This window comes from Lygodium microphyllum, chromosome 12, assembly GCF_053477565.2.
Source record: "Lygodium microphyllum isolate KBCC chromosome 12, Lygodium_microphyllum_v1.1.10, whole genome shotgun sequence".
Taxonomy (NCBI): Eukaryota; Viridiplantae; Streptophyta; class Polypodiopsida; order Schizaeales; family Lygodiaceae; genus Lygodium; species Lygodium microphyllum.
The window spans coordinates 9,883,958-9,898,823 of NC_141146.1; the positions used below are offsets into that span (position 1 = coordinate 9,883,958).

Below are 14,866 nucleotides of genomic sequence, written 5' to 3' on the forward strand. Positions count from 1 at the left end.
ATTATCTACAAGTGCTTCATGAAGCTATAGTAACCAAGTTCTCAGTTGTATTGTCTTACTCAGATGTATGCACGGTCTACTTGAATTTTCGTTGTAACAGAGTAGTACTTTGTTCTATTCCTATCCCATACATTATAATGAGTCCTAAATCTTGTTTTGAGGACTAAAACATTCAAGTAGGGATAAAATGTAAGAGAGTGGATAAGGGCATATAAAAAGAGCAGAGGACATACATATAACAATCATTTTTTGGCAATAATATAACTTTGTTCTTTCATCTTCTAAGCTTCTTTCTTGTTTTTTCATGGCTGCTAGCCATCTGTCTCCTTCTCTCTCTCCCTCTCTCTCTCTCATCCCTTCAGGACAAAATAAAAAATTGATAGGTGGAAGATGTTCTACTTTATACCGAACAAAATTTGATTCAATAAAAAGATTGTAAATGTATTTTTGATTATTTGCTTTCAAAGAATACAAAATAAATCCATGCACTTCCGCTTGCAGGGTATGGTAAGTCTCCTTTAGATTGCTAAGACTTGTGCCACCTTGGCGGGAACACCCTTGCCTACGGGACGAGGCGTCAAAGAATTAGAGAGAGCAGCCACTGAGATATGGCAATATCAACGGTCGCTAAGTGATCTGGCATTGCCTGGCATTGCTTCTTCCATCGTCCCTTGTCTCGGGATGTTTGTCATTTCGGACGCTGCCTTCTGAAGCAAGCTTTCGCAGTAGTGCTTCATCTGATGCTGCTCGCAGATACTCGCAACCACTTCCTTCACGAGCACAGGTCTTCGACTGGTGCAAACTTCCAGAGCTTTGTATACAGCTTCCTAAAATTACAGAATAATCCTTATCTAATCACCACTTGCAGAACAGCTTGGCAAGTATGTTTCAGAATCCTGCGTGTAATGGCTTCCACAGAAAAAAAATCACATGGTGAGGAGATGGATACCCTGATAAAGGCGTTGCTGTCATCCATGTGTAAGAGGATCCTGCTTACAAAACCTTTGACCTGCACAACAAGACATTGAACTGATCAGCATCCACCTTCAAACTCTCGTTTTAGATGGTCGCTGGATAAGTGCATCATGTACATCCATCTGGTTCTGACCCACGTTACAAAGTTCTGGCTCCGTCAAGGAGCAAACTTCTGATTGGTTAGGGAAGAAGAAACAATAGCTTAACAGTTTGAAACCCTTCATGCAGCATGTTTCATAGTGCTTGCAAGCTGTATACAGATGGTTAGCTTACATCTTGATCACTGTAGGATTCTGGCATTGTACGGAAAAAGGCTGAGATGGCTGGTAGGACACTCAAGCGAACTTTGTCACTGCTGTCATCTAGCCTCTTCTGTAACATTTTTTTCACCTTCTCCCTTTCCGAGTCTGCAGAACAAGCCTCACCAAAGTTCAGTGCACAAGATAAACCAGAGGATAGATCATTCTACATACAAGCATGGGTAAGGACGTGGCTTTTGCTGACATGCTATCACAGACAAATGCGTTATCCAAGCTCTATCCATGCAAATTTGATCCCATGATTCGGCATGTATGGCCTAGATTGTGGCTGTGAGGCTGAGGATTTCGAGAAGGCATATGATTGCACGGATTCAGAGTTCCTGGAGGGCACCATGCTCAGGATGGGATTTTCAAAGCAGTACGTAAATGTGATGCCCATAAATAGGTTGCAGGAAAGAAATTGACCAACCTGAAACTGGAGGACAAAATCATAGCGACCTGATCTAAAATGGTCTGCCGACCATGCTGGTTGCAAATGATAATGGCACCCTGGTAGGGGCAATGCCCAACACAATGGGTGCCGAGATGTGGAGCCAGATGCACCAACTCCCGGCAATCGTTTCTAGGGTGTTACCTTAGTCTATGCATAATTGTTTCACCTCACTTTTTCTTCCATGCAAACTCTTAGATTTGGCATTCAAATTCTGTCGACTCATTATGCCTTGTTTGCTTCTGTGTTTGACATGATATCATTGCTTCAGACTTGGTAGTCTCCTTGACTAGGTCCTGAAATCATTGCCTACTTTCTTTAAGAAGGTTTACCCAATTTCCTTTTCATATAGGATACAATATTTAGAGGAAAGTAACATGTGCACAGGGCACAAAGGCATCTAGGATATAATCATTGGCAGCTATTTTTGGCTTCTTGTGGGCACCTTCTAGCCATTTTTAGTATTCTCACCTTGTGAGAGCAGTGTGCAGTATGTTTCATGATGACCATGCCATGTCAATCAGCATGTGTAAGGCTGGATTGTTTTATGTGAATGAATCGACCCTTATTGTCCATCTCAAAATTTCTTTTACTAGTTATCATAATTGTAGACGTGGCATGACTCCACCCTTTTTCTTCATCTCAAAACTGTTTTTATGGATTTTCATAACTATAGATGAAAGGGCTGATTTTTAGTTTAGTTAGGAGAGAGGATGAAAAAACCGTGTAACAAGTTTCCAGCAACACGCAGTATGTTTTCCAAGACATGGCAAGTGACCAGACGTGTGTCAACATAATGATCTTCTTCAATGCATGATATTATCACAGGTAGTGTTTGTTCTGAGTGCATAATGTTTCCAAGAGATGCCTGCAAAATCAGAAAGTAGAAAATTTACAAAAACTTCTGCATGTGTTGATTTTAAACTGATGCACTTCCATAAAAAAAAGAATACCTCATTGCAAAGGTCATTCCTCAAAAAAGTACCAAATGCAACCATTGCAGCATGGCGAACAGCTGCACCCACCTGATTTAAATCAATAATAAGTGCACAGATTGATTTGGCTAAAAGTCAAAAAAACAAAAACACTCTTGTAATAACAAATTTACCTTTCCTGCTTGCCACACTCCACAAGGGATAATAATCTGACTCAATACAATGCTTGCAACAGGAAACCACCATGGTGCCAAATTAGGGCTTTCAAAAAGATCATCTAGTAGCTGAAACACTGAAAAGCACAATATAAGGAGGTTTTCCACTGTCAATTTAACAGGCTTATTTACCAAGCTAATGTTATGGGAACTGTCTTTCCAAAGTAAAACTTGCATCAGTGCAGATCATGTTAACCTTGAAAGATCCATTAAAAAGGTCTACAATATATAGATCTTCATCACCTGCAACAAACGTATTCGTAAAGAGGGGTCTCTATTTGGTTTGAGGCAATTCTCAAAAAGTGGCAAGAAGGTTTGGATGTGAAAGCCAGCCTGCTTGAACACAAAGAAACAGAGATCCTTGATTGGTAAACATTTTCAAATTTTCCTTTTTTTGCAGCAGTGTATAATTTGGCAGTGTTTTAGAGCTGATCGAATTTAAAGCTGATGATATTCACCAAGATTTGTGAGCAAGTACATATGGTAGTTGTGAATTAGAGAAAGGTATATCAGAAGCTCATGCTAGAAGGATTATTGGAAGGATAACTCCAGGATGATATGCTTTGAAGAATGTGACAACAAAAGTCCAACCTAGCATGTTACGCCTAGTCTCAGGACAATATGTAGAAACAAGAGTCATTATACACGCAGTTCAAAGAGGATAACAACATACAATGGTGCATAATCTCAGACACTGTGATTGGTTCACTATTTCTACTGCATGCATTTATCCTCTATTTCTAGTGCATGTAGTCACTTGGCTTCATAATCAGGAGATCATGGCACACAGGGTGATTTGTTCTCTGTTTGTAGTGCATGCATTTATCCTCTATTCCTAGTGAGTGCAGTTGCTTGGCTTCATAACCAGGACCTCCATTCCTTTCATGAGGCAATCAGAACCTAGTTTACATTTGGGACAATTGCTAGAGCTAGGTGATGCCTTCTTCACAAGTCACTGATGGTTTTATCCACACATGCAATAAAAGCTGTTTCTGAAGGTATAGAGCATCTAGGGCACCAGCCTCCATATGTTACCAGGTAGCTCACCGACCAAGAAAAACCAGCACACAAAAAAATTCTGGTTAAGCCTGTACAAATGCTAGAGTGTATTTCTAAAGACCTGAAAAATGCCATCCCTTTTAGATTGGTCAGGATTGTGTGCCTTGCAAGCAATTGAATCTAAAGCACTTGGTAAACAGGGCAACCAAACAGAACACAGAAAAATGATAAAAGGTTGTACCAAGTCTCCCACTTTTTGCATAAAGCTTTGGAACAGCAGATAGCCATTGGATTCTGCTGACCAAGTCTCATGGCCTTCTGTCACGATCATTACTAGCTTTTCCAGGTTTTTCCTGTATAGCTGCTTTCCACATGTAAAGCCTATTGCCTGAGCAAAAGTCTCCTCTATATCCACAGCCTTCTGCCTCATTTTTTGATCGACTACAACAGATTGAACCTGCATATAATGACAAGCTTTTGTGAGCTGCTTAGATGTCCTACCATGTTATTCAAGATTTAGAGATTAAGACATTTTGCCCCCCTTGTATGTACCTGAAGCAAAATGATTAGTATCTTTAGGGAGCATCCCTCACACGACGATCCCCTAACTGCTAAAAGATTTGTTAAGACTGCAAGAATCTGGCACAATGTAACTCTTAAGATGAGGAGAAATGCAAATCAGAATTTCAAATAATTGTTTTTCCTAGGCTTTAATTTTTTCTCATCATTTTTCACCTTCCAATCATGTATGAGGTTAACAGTGGTTATAATAGATTCATCACCTAATACATAGATGGGGCCAATGAACACAATTGGTTAGAAGTCTTTAATAGTGAAAATGGAAGAGGCAAGGTGAGAAAGATATAATTGACCATCTAACAGCAGCAAAGCACATAGCTCAACTATAAAAATGTAAATCCTTTTATTTGCAGTAAAACTAATTGTGAAAGGTCTCTTTAGGATGCAACCTGCACATGAGACACCACAAAGTCATACTCATGTAGAATGTAAGTAGAGAGGAATGGACATCGGACTGATCTACCAACCATAGAGCTAAATGGGCTCAACTCCTCACTAGGAGCAATAGCAAAATGCACCACGCCATTCGGGTGTGTAGAAGCGATGGCCTATTCAAGTGAGGTGATCACACAAGATATGGTAGAAGTGAGCCCCTGAATCCTTTTTTTAGGGCTCCTCAATTACCCTACCCTAAGGGTGTGTTTATGTCACCAATTGACCCCAGCCTATGAACAATCTTGTGGGTGCCCATATTGAATGTCCAAGGATGTAACATTTCGCTCCTAAGGGTTATTGTTCTAAACATATCTTCATGGACAAAGACAAGGAGGTGACCCTTGGGCAAGTGAATAAACTCCCATGTTTCCTTTGCATCAGGGTGATGTTTCCACTTGACAAAATAGTCATAATTAATTGTTTAGTCATACATTAAAAAACTCATTTGGGTCTGTGTGGAATGTATTCAAAAGTATCTTTCAGTTGTGCAGGACTTCCTCAATTGGGATAGTTCGCTCATCTTCTCCCAACCATTCTTTTTTGTTTCCAAGAAAAGAAAATTCTATCAACAACATCTTGGGAAAATTCCTTTACGTAAAATACTTGGGTAAAAAAACAAGCCCTGAAAGGGACTACTAAGAACATCATAAGTACAATGGCTGAGTGAACCAGTTTTGTGAGTTGTAATGCTAGACCATACGACTCTAAGTGAAAGAATGTGCTTGAGTCCCTTGTCCACATAAAAGCATCTCTCCTCCTCATCTGCTCACAGTCACCCTGTAGTCCTGCCGATTTCCTGTGGAACATATAATAGTCTTTCTCCAGATCCTGGAGGTAGTCTCTACCTCAATGGTGCGGGTACACTTGTGGTCCAAATGAACCAACCAATAATGCTAACAATTAACTCCCATATGTGGCAATGCCCTTCGGTCCAGTTTGCTTGTGAATAGAGTAGCATGGAGTCCTACTTTAAGTGCTAGCCAACCATGATAAAGAAGTAGCTCCCTTGAAAATCGTTGTATCCGAATGCTGGGCCTTTATTCATGGTACAAGCTACTATCCACCAGGTCACTATCATAGCCTCAATAGTCCATGGAAGACTATCCTGAGGGCTCTTCTCAAGACCTCTTGAGCCTTGGGATAGTCCCATAGACAGTGTCTTTGAGTCTGTCATTTTGGTTTATAACTATGCATCATCATGAGCAGGCTATACCCTGCAACCAAATGCTTTACACCATTATAGGTGAACTCAATCTATGGGGGACAGCATTTCCACTCAGATTGACAATGGGAGAGGCACATAGCATATCCTCCATAGTTCGATTCCTTCTTTTGATCTGTCCATCTGTTTCAGGGAATTCCAAGGACATGCCATTTATGCAACTTTTCTTTAACATTCAACGTCAAACAGACAAAGCGTTGGTAACTGCTGGTGCTCATGTGCTGTGATAACTTGATCACTTTGCAAGACATCCGACTTTAAGGACATGGACTTCATGGTTCCCTTGATTCTGCCTCTTTACCTATATAGTAGTTTTGTATTAGTATCCATTTAACTAATAGAATGATGCATAAACAAAAACCATGCCATATGTGTCCTACATATTTTAATTAGCTAAATTGAAAAGAGATCCAACGAAGTCATTTAGTTATATGAAGTCTTCCTAAAGATTCTGTGAAGACCACAATTTGGTTGATAGATAGCTATTTCTAGTGTCACTATACTGAACTGTATGTGAGATTCCCACCTCATGCGGCTCCTCGTTGTCCAAACAAAATTGAGAATAGGACTGGAACTCTCTTTCATTGTTTTTTATTTCTCCATATGAAAGAATCTATGAAGTAGGTGTAAAAGCCCTCCCTTCTTCAATCCTTTTCAATTCTTCCTTTTTTGCAATTCACATCCCTGCTTCACTTCTTCCTCTATAGTTTCTAATATGCTATTTTTGCATCAACTTTGAACAAAGTAATCATGTGGAGCCATCATGGTCAAAGAGTCAATTTATGAATCGTTCCACTCTAAGAATGTATCATGTCTAAACAAGAGGCTCTGAAATTACTATAGCCAAGCTAAACATCTGAGAAAACTTGAATAACCAAAGATTGCAAGAAGAAAATTGGTCTACTGTACCTCATTGTGTGTTAAATGGAAATGCAATGTGCAGAACATACATGACAGAATCTTCCACTAAATGTTATAACTAGGAAATAAATGATCAACTATGCATTGTTTGCTAACTCACTTTAGAGGAGTTCAAATATATTGGCATCTAATTTCTATAATCTAGAAACTGTTAATGCAAAAAACAGCCGATTGGAGAATTCTTGGTACAAGATCAAGTTCCGATTTATTAAATAAAAAGTTTGGTTCTTACACCTGTCGTTGGACAGCAACGTCAAGCCCAAAGCTGAGATTGATGTGTGTGAGATGATCCACCACCTGCAGAATGTAACAGGTCTATGAGCATACTATTTGAATATCCAATAGTTGGGGGTAAATATGTAACTAATATGGTAGCTAAGGAGAGATGCCAATGCTTATATTCTGATTCAAAGTTTCATACATATATAGTAAAAAGCACCTTGCAACCTGTGATAGGAGAACCCAAGAAAACACCAATTCAAAGATTAGATGGTAGAAGTCAATTGTTCTGAAGGCATTGGATGGCAGCAATGCAAGCTGAGTTTGATTCCATCATAGAGAATCAAACATGGGATTTAGTGTCTTTGCCTCTTGGGAACTAAGCCATTGGTATAAAGTGGGTCTATAAGCGAAAAGGGATGCAGATGTATCCATTGACAAATATAAGGCTAGGCTTGTGGCCGAGGGCTACACACAAAAGAGAGGCATTGACTGTGAGGAGACATTTGCTCCTACCTCCCGCATGACTACCATTAGGTCTATGGTTGCTTTGGCTGCCCATTATGGATGGACTCTGCATCAACTTGATATAAAGATTACATTTTTACATGGGAACTTCAAGAAGAAGTGTATGTATAACAATCCATTGGTTTTACACTTGAGGGATCCTAACACTTGGTTTGTAAGCTGAAAAAGGCTTTATATGGTTAACAAGCTGCTCCAGAGCTTGCTATGCAAAGATTGATGCCTTTTTATTCAGCCGAGGGTTCATAAACAACTCATCAAAGTCTACCCTTTACGTATGTAAAGAGAAGGGATCCTTGCTGGTCATATGTCTATATGTTGATGATCTTTTGCTTACGAGGACACATGCTGATCAGATTTCAGCATTTAAACAAAATTTGCAGCAAACTTTTGAGATGTCAAATTTGGGGCCTTTGCACTATTACTTGGGCATTCAATTAATTCATGATGCTAGAGGCATTGGATTGTCACAGTTGAGATACATTGATAAACTTCTTGAGAGGTTTGGCTTACAAGATTGCAAGCCAGCTCTTGTACACTAATGGAACCTGGACTAAAGTTGTCATTGTATGATGACAGTGACTTGTTTGATATCCATACATATGCTCCAGCAGTTAGATATCTGATCTACCTATGCAACACAAGGCTGGATATACAGTTTGCAGTTTTGGCCCTGAGCAAATATATGCATCAACCACGTCTCTCACATTGGCAAGCTGTCAAGTGTGTTTTCTGTTACTTGTAGGGTACTAGGACTCTTGGATTGCTTTATGCCAAGGGGGGATATCTTGATCACTCTTCACTCCAAGGGGATTTGTTGGTTTTGACTCACATCTACGCTCACAAAGGAGTGTTGGTGATCTTTAGTGGGATGTTGGGACACTTTTTACTCTCTGTACGAGAGGTTTTTTCCCCGAGATTTATTTATTTTATTTTACATACCTATATTACATAATTTTAAGCACTTATCGTATTTCACACTCTTCGGGTGTGAACATCCTTTTACAGCCCTAAGGTTTAAGCGTTGTACTTTGTACTTGTATCTTACACTTTAGATAATTGCATTGGGTGTCGTGCTCTCACACTCTACACTATCCATTGTACTCTTAGCTAGCTTCGATCTCTTTCTCCTCTTACATTTTATTAGATGGCAACTAAATAAAAATTATCACTAAGGTAAAACTACAAAAGATACATGAAGTGAAGTTTAGTTAATAACCAGCTGCAAGGCCAAAGTATGTGGAGAGTCCTATTGATCAAGCAAGAACTCACAACCCTTGCCACAAAAAGAAAGAGAAAGGGATTAGTAGAAGATCGTAGTCTCAACCCTTTGAAATGAGAAGTAGAAGGGAACTAGTGGACGTCCTCGCCTAATTAATCTTGGCATGTTGAATCTCTCACCCTTGGTACTGATGGCTTTGAGTTGAAGTGTAAAGTGCAAAAATCCCTTCAACCCATTGATTTAGAAACACACTCTCAACATCATGATATTCAAGAACATCATAGGCATTCTCAAAATGGAAAAGCAAGGCAATTAGATCATGTCTCTTTGCTTTGGATATGGTAGTAGTTCCTAAAAAATGTGGGGGATACTATTGTATAGGATGTTGGGTTCTCTAGCAAACCTTGGCTGAGTGGGTGCATAATATATTGTATCATTTATGAGATCTAAAGACTTATCACCTTTGCTAGGATCTTAGAAGTAGTTTCTAGCAAGGAGATAGGTTAGTTAGATTGGCAAGTTGTCAAGTGTGTTTTCTGTTACTTATAGGGTACTAGGACTCTTGAATTGCTTTATGCCAAGGGGGAACCACTGCACTTACCTGCTTATAGTGATTCTGATTGGGCTCGTGATTATGATTCTCGTCACTCAACTAGTAGCAATTGTTTCTTTCTTAGCTCATCTTGCATCTCTTGGCTTAGTAAGAAACAATCCACTGTTGCCACATCATCATGTGAAGTTGAATACAAGGCAGCTTTCACTACCATAATTGAATGCATATGGCTTAGACGCCTATTAGCTGATTTGGGTGTATCCGTTATGGAGCCTACTCCTTTGTTCATTGACAGTCAGAGTGCCATTGCAGTGGCATGGAACCCAGTGTTTCATACACATACAAAACACATTGAGATCCATTATCACTTTGTCAGAGAGAGGCTACATGCAGGTGATATTAGCCTTGCATATTGTCTTACCACTAGTAAGGTAGCAAACATCTTCACCAAAGCTCTTTGTCGTGATGAATTTGAAGCATTTCGCAATGCTTTAAGTTTGATATCCTTTGGTGGATGACCCATGTATATTGATTACTCTTCACTCTAGGGGGTTTGTTGGATTTGACTCACGCCTACACTCACAGAGGAGTGTCGATGATCCTCGGTAAGACACTCGATCATTTTTTACTCTCCTTAGGAGAGATTTTTTTCCCTAGATTTATTATATTTTATTTTATGTACTTGTGTTACATAGTTTGGGCACTTATCGTGTTTTACGCCTTTTGGGTCTGAACACACTCTAGCAACCCTAAGGTTTAAGGATTGTACTTTGTACTTGCATCTTACACTTTAGATTATTACATTGGGTGTCATGCTTACATACTCTACATTGTCTACTATACTCTTAGCTAAGCTTCGATCTCTTCTCTCTCACAAACATAACTTGTATCATCCAAGGTGCCAATAGAGATAAGACTCTTCATGAGAGCCGGTACATGATGCACATAATGAAGAGTGAACATGCTACCTGAACCAAATTGCAGTTGAACATTAGCAATATCAACTATCTCGAATGCCAGGTCATTACCCAAATGGACAGATCCAATCATATTGCGATAGGAGTGGAACTACTCTCTATGAGAGGTCACATGAAAGGAAGCCCTTGAATCTATCAACTAATACTGAGTATATCGTGACAATGCATTAGTCAGCTATGAAGTATCAAGAGAAGAAGTTGTAAGCATGAAATCATCATCTAAATCAGTTTGTATGATATTAATCTCTTCAATGTTAATGTTGGACTTGCTAGGGACAATGCTGCGATCATAATTTTTGTCCTATACTTTACTCTTGCCCTTTTCCTTGCACTTGTCCTCGTCCATTTTATGGTACTGTGACTGAATATGTCTTGCTTTCCCATAGTATTGACAAGTCAATAAGGACTTACAGCCACGGGACTTACTACGAGACTATCTAGTGACTGTCTAGAGTCTCTCCCACGGCGGTCATTACCGCTCGTACCATTATTGCCTCTAACTGTCAAAGCATGAGAGGTGCAGGAAGTATTGTGGGCCTTCATGAAGCTTCCTCAAGAGGTAGACCATGCCACTTGATCAAATATTCCCAAATAGATTGAGATCAGAGGTTCTTTTCATGATGCCCTGTGATAACCTTTGGTATATACTAGATTAGATCAACTTCATCCATTGGTGGTAGCTCTTCCAAGTATTCCACTTGTGATCCAATGAAGAGTTTAAGCTGGTTAACATAGAAAATATTATTGATTCTTGTGGAAAAAGGGAGTTCCAATTGATAGGTCAATTCTCCCATGTGCTTGATGATCTTTTAAGGGATATCGTACATGTGTGCAAGTTTGTTGCTAGAACCATCTTTAAGAGTGGCATATCTTGACTTTGACACCTTGAGTAATACTAACTCTCCTTGAAATTCCATGGGCCTTCTCTTTTCATCATCATATAGCTTCATTTGATCTTGTGCCTTCTTTAGATTATCTTTACATTGTGGATGATTGGAGCTGGGTTACTTGGCATCATTCTTGAAACTACTGGCTTGGAGGATTCACTGATTCGTGTGTCAAAATCCTAGAGCACCTGTACCATGATGAGGATCTCAACGAGTCAGTCACATATATTTGGGGGTCTAGATCTAGATCTTTCTCAACCAGATAGGCAGCTAGAGACTTGGATGAGAGCTTGTAGGAGATTAGCTCATCCTTTAGAGAGGAGGCCATGAGGTTGCGATAGGGCCTTTTGGGGGCGGAGAGAGAGAGAGAGAGAGAGGACTGCCAAATCATCACTAGATGCACACCAAAGGAAGGAGGAGAGACAGCCAAGATGAAGATGGGTAGCTAATAGGATGCATGTTGCTAGAGTAGAGATTGATGCCATGAAGAAAGCTAGATCAAAGTATAGTTTCGCGTGAGAGCTTTCTTTTAGACTTAGTTAGGAGACAAAGCTAATAGAGATTTCTTCTGCATTACAAAGCCTAGACACTCTAGACAAGGAGTGTGGAGACTCAAGAGAGTTGATGGATCCATAGCATAAGGACCTGAAGAAGAGGGGCAAGTGGCTGCCACAGAGCATTACATAACCTTGTTGGGATCCACCATTAGATCCCCCTGCTATGAGAAAGACAGAGAGTTATGTAATACCATGGCCTCATGCATGGTCTTCAAACTAAGTCCTTTTATAGATTTGAACAAAAAATAAGAGAAAATTTAGGGCCTTTATTGCATCCATAGATGAACTAAGGTTGGGACCTCAAGAGGTGGGGCAAGTGGCCACAAAGCACTACCTCTCAAATTTGGATACATCTCCTCTCTAGAGGGGATATCCTACTTGGGGTCATTGTGACTAGCAAAGACAAGATCTTCACTTTCATGGTGGAGGCTGATAGCCAGCTTTGGAGAGAGGGCTTGGATCAAACACAATTCATGGGCTGCTCTAGACAGAGGATCAGAGTAGCAGCACATGTGAATGAAGATGGTACATTGACCTAGACAGAGTCCCTTGCTTGATTGGATGGAGACACTTGGCCTATCAGAGGAGACCCTATAAGATTTTAGTGGGATCTAGGAGAGTGGCTTTGGAGAGACCCATTGTCTGACACACCATGTGAAGTAGCTACATCACTAGGCTAGGGAGGAGGATACAAATGAGCAAGATCAGAGTAGAGCTTGTGGCCACTCCTCACTAGCATAGACAAGGTATCTCCAAATCTCTTCTTGTTAGGCCTTTGGAGAAGGTTGGATCACAGATTTAGGCCAAGGAAGATTTCCCTCTTCGTATATGGATAGTAGCTCACAAGATTTTGGCAATTGCTATCTGGCTCGGTTATGGCAGGGCCCTTGCATGGGATGTGGAAAGTTAAAACAATACTCAAAGGCACTGTCAATGGGATTTTCCTAGAGCTCAAGAGGTGTGGAGGAGAGCCCTTAGTATGGTCTCTCACAGCATAACAAAGAGTATTGGGAGTGACTTGATGAATGGTAGCTTGGGTCACGGACATAGGTCCTATATACAGACATGAGGATTTTCAAGGGAGCCACTGTTTTCTCATCATTAGCCAGTATTTGAACAAAGATTCCCACTCTAGATTACTGGTAGGCATAGGGTATTCGCGGACACTGCCACTTGTATCATTGCTTGGTTCACTTGGATTGTGAGGTATAGCCATGCTATTGACCTTCAAGATGTTTCAACTGCTGCAGAGATCCAGGATTTAATCATCCATGCTCTCCTCAAGAGATGGAAGAAGCTGTAGGGTGGTTCTGAGCGGATGAGGAGAACAGAGGCTTTCATGCCAATGTAGGACTTTGTCACCTTCTTGCACCTAGCCCCTCATATTCTCTAGCACTGTAGGCCACCAAATTGGTTGCTCATGCAACGATTGTACTTATGTACTCAGATGCTCTTTAGAGGGTCTTCTTTGTACTATGCATGATGACCTCAGGGATCTTTCTCTGAGGTGTCACTAAAGAGATTTTCTTCTTTGTACTATGCATGTTGACCTCAGGGATTTTTCTCGGAGGTGTCACTAAAGAGATTTTCTTTTCTTTGAAAACAAAAATAGTTAGAAAGTGTCCTTGATAATGTTTTTTAGTGATTAGTGGTATTTCTTTAGAGGTATGGAGACACAAGATACGAAGAATAAATCCATTCTAGCAACTTTGTTTGACAGCACAACTTTTCAACATCTGCCAATTCATGACATCAAAGTAATCTCAGTGGTTGCAGCAGGTTGTGAGGCACTGCATCGGCAGGAGAGAGAGTTACAACCGTGGGAGATGGAGAGCTGCCAAGAGGATAGAGAGAGCAGTGAGGAGGCCAATGGAGGGACTGTTGAAGCATGTAGCTGCCCCAAGTTGCCAAATTTCACATATTGCCCATACTAGAATGCTGAATATGTTGAGTCTGAGTCTGTAATAGAATTTCTTATTGATTTTTCATTTTATAGGAACATGTAGAAACCAAAAAGTGCATCTTCTTCAAGTTATTAATAAATTTGCTTTTTTCCTTCCCATGCAAATTTACTTGTTTGAGCATTAATGAATGATTGAATCTTAAACGATATATCAAACTACCGTTTTTAAAACATGAACACCATGTAAGTGGAATATTCTGCATTGTTGTTTTGTTCCTTATAGCTGAAGTGGAAGTTAAGACTGGAAAACACTTGAGTGGAAGCTTTTATCACCTGAATTGCCATGTCATCATTTAAAAAGTGGCTCTGTGTGCCATATAATAATCCTGACAAGATGGTCAGTCCATTTGCAACCTACAGTTAAACTAGACAAGTATAAAAATCTGACATGACTCCTACAAATTGAAGCCTTTACCATTCAATGCTTACCTGATATGAAGAAGTTTCACAGAGCAAGATGTGATCCCTCATTATCGGAAACCAATGAGGAGGAGAAACATGCCAACCTATCACGTGTGATGATTCAACAATGTATTTTGCAATGACAATATCATTCTCTCCAACTGCACTGAAAATTTCTGAATTTCAATTGCAAAGATTGGCATATGCACTGTGTAATCATCATACTAAAAAGGCAGGAAATAGTTGTGCCTGCAGCAAAGATTTCACCAGGCAACATGACAAGTATAAAATATCTGTGCTAAACTTAAATCATGCAGCAGCAATAAATTAGATTACCAGTCAGAATCTCATGCTCATAAACTGTAGACACCACCCAAATAAACATTGTGTTTGAATTACAACTTCATAAATAACTTGGACATCTGCTCGTAGCACAATGGGTTCATTCATGATAAGGAATAGGGTAAAGGGGCCTATTTAGTGGCATCTATTTGGGCGCACCCATTTCTGCCAGTTTTTGGGCCAAAACC

General features: G+C 40.0%; 1 protein-coding gene across 1 annotated transcript in view; it reads right to left on the minus strand.

Moving 5' to 3' along the window:
- Nucleotides 1-291: 291 nt before the first annotated feature.
- Nucleotides 292-14,866, minus strand: part of LOC148027440 (uncharacterized) — a 176,374-nt gene continuing 161,799 nt past the window's right edge. Inside the window, exons 12-23 of the mRNA XM_087689130.1 lie at nucleotides 14,364-14,502; nucleotides 14,208-14,288; nucleotides 7,266-7,328; nucleotides 4,427-4,513; nucleotides 4,116-4,331; nucleotides 3,119-3,208; nucleotides 2,834-2,944; nucleotides 2,679-2,750; nucleotides 2,449-2,593; nucleotides 1,249-1,382; nucleotides 950-1,009; nucleotides 292-827 (exon numbers count right to left, since the gene is read on the minus strand). Coding sequence (XP_087545256.1) covers nucleotides 618-827; nucleotides 950-1,009; nucleotides 1,249-1,382; nucleotides 2,449-2,593; nucleotides 2,679-2,750; nucleotides 2,834-2,944; nucleotides 3,119-3,208; nucleotides 4,116-4,331; nucleotides 4,427-4,513; nucleotides 7,266-7,328; nucleotides 14,208-14,288; nucleotides 14,364-14,502 — 1,408 coding nt within the window. The 3' untranslated portion in view covers nucleotides 292-617. The remainder of the gene's footprint in view (nucleotides 828-949; nucleotides 1,010-1,248; nucleotides 1,383-2,448; nucleotides 2,594-2,678; nucleotides 2,751-2,833; nucleotides 2,945-3,118; nucleotides 3,209-4,115; nucleotides 4,332-4,426; nucleotides 4,514-7,265; nucleotides 7,329-14,207; nucleotides 14,289-14,363; nucleotides 14,503-14,866) is intronic.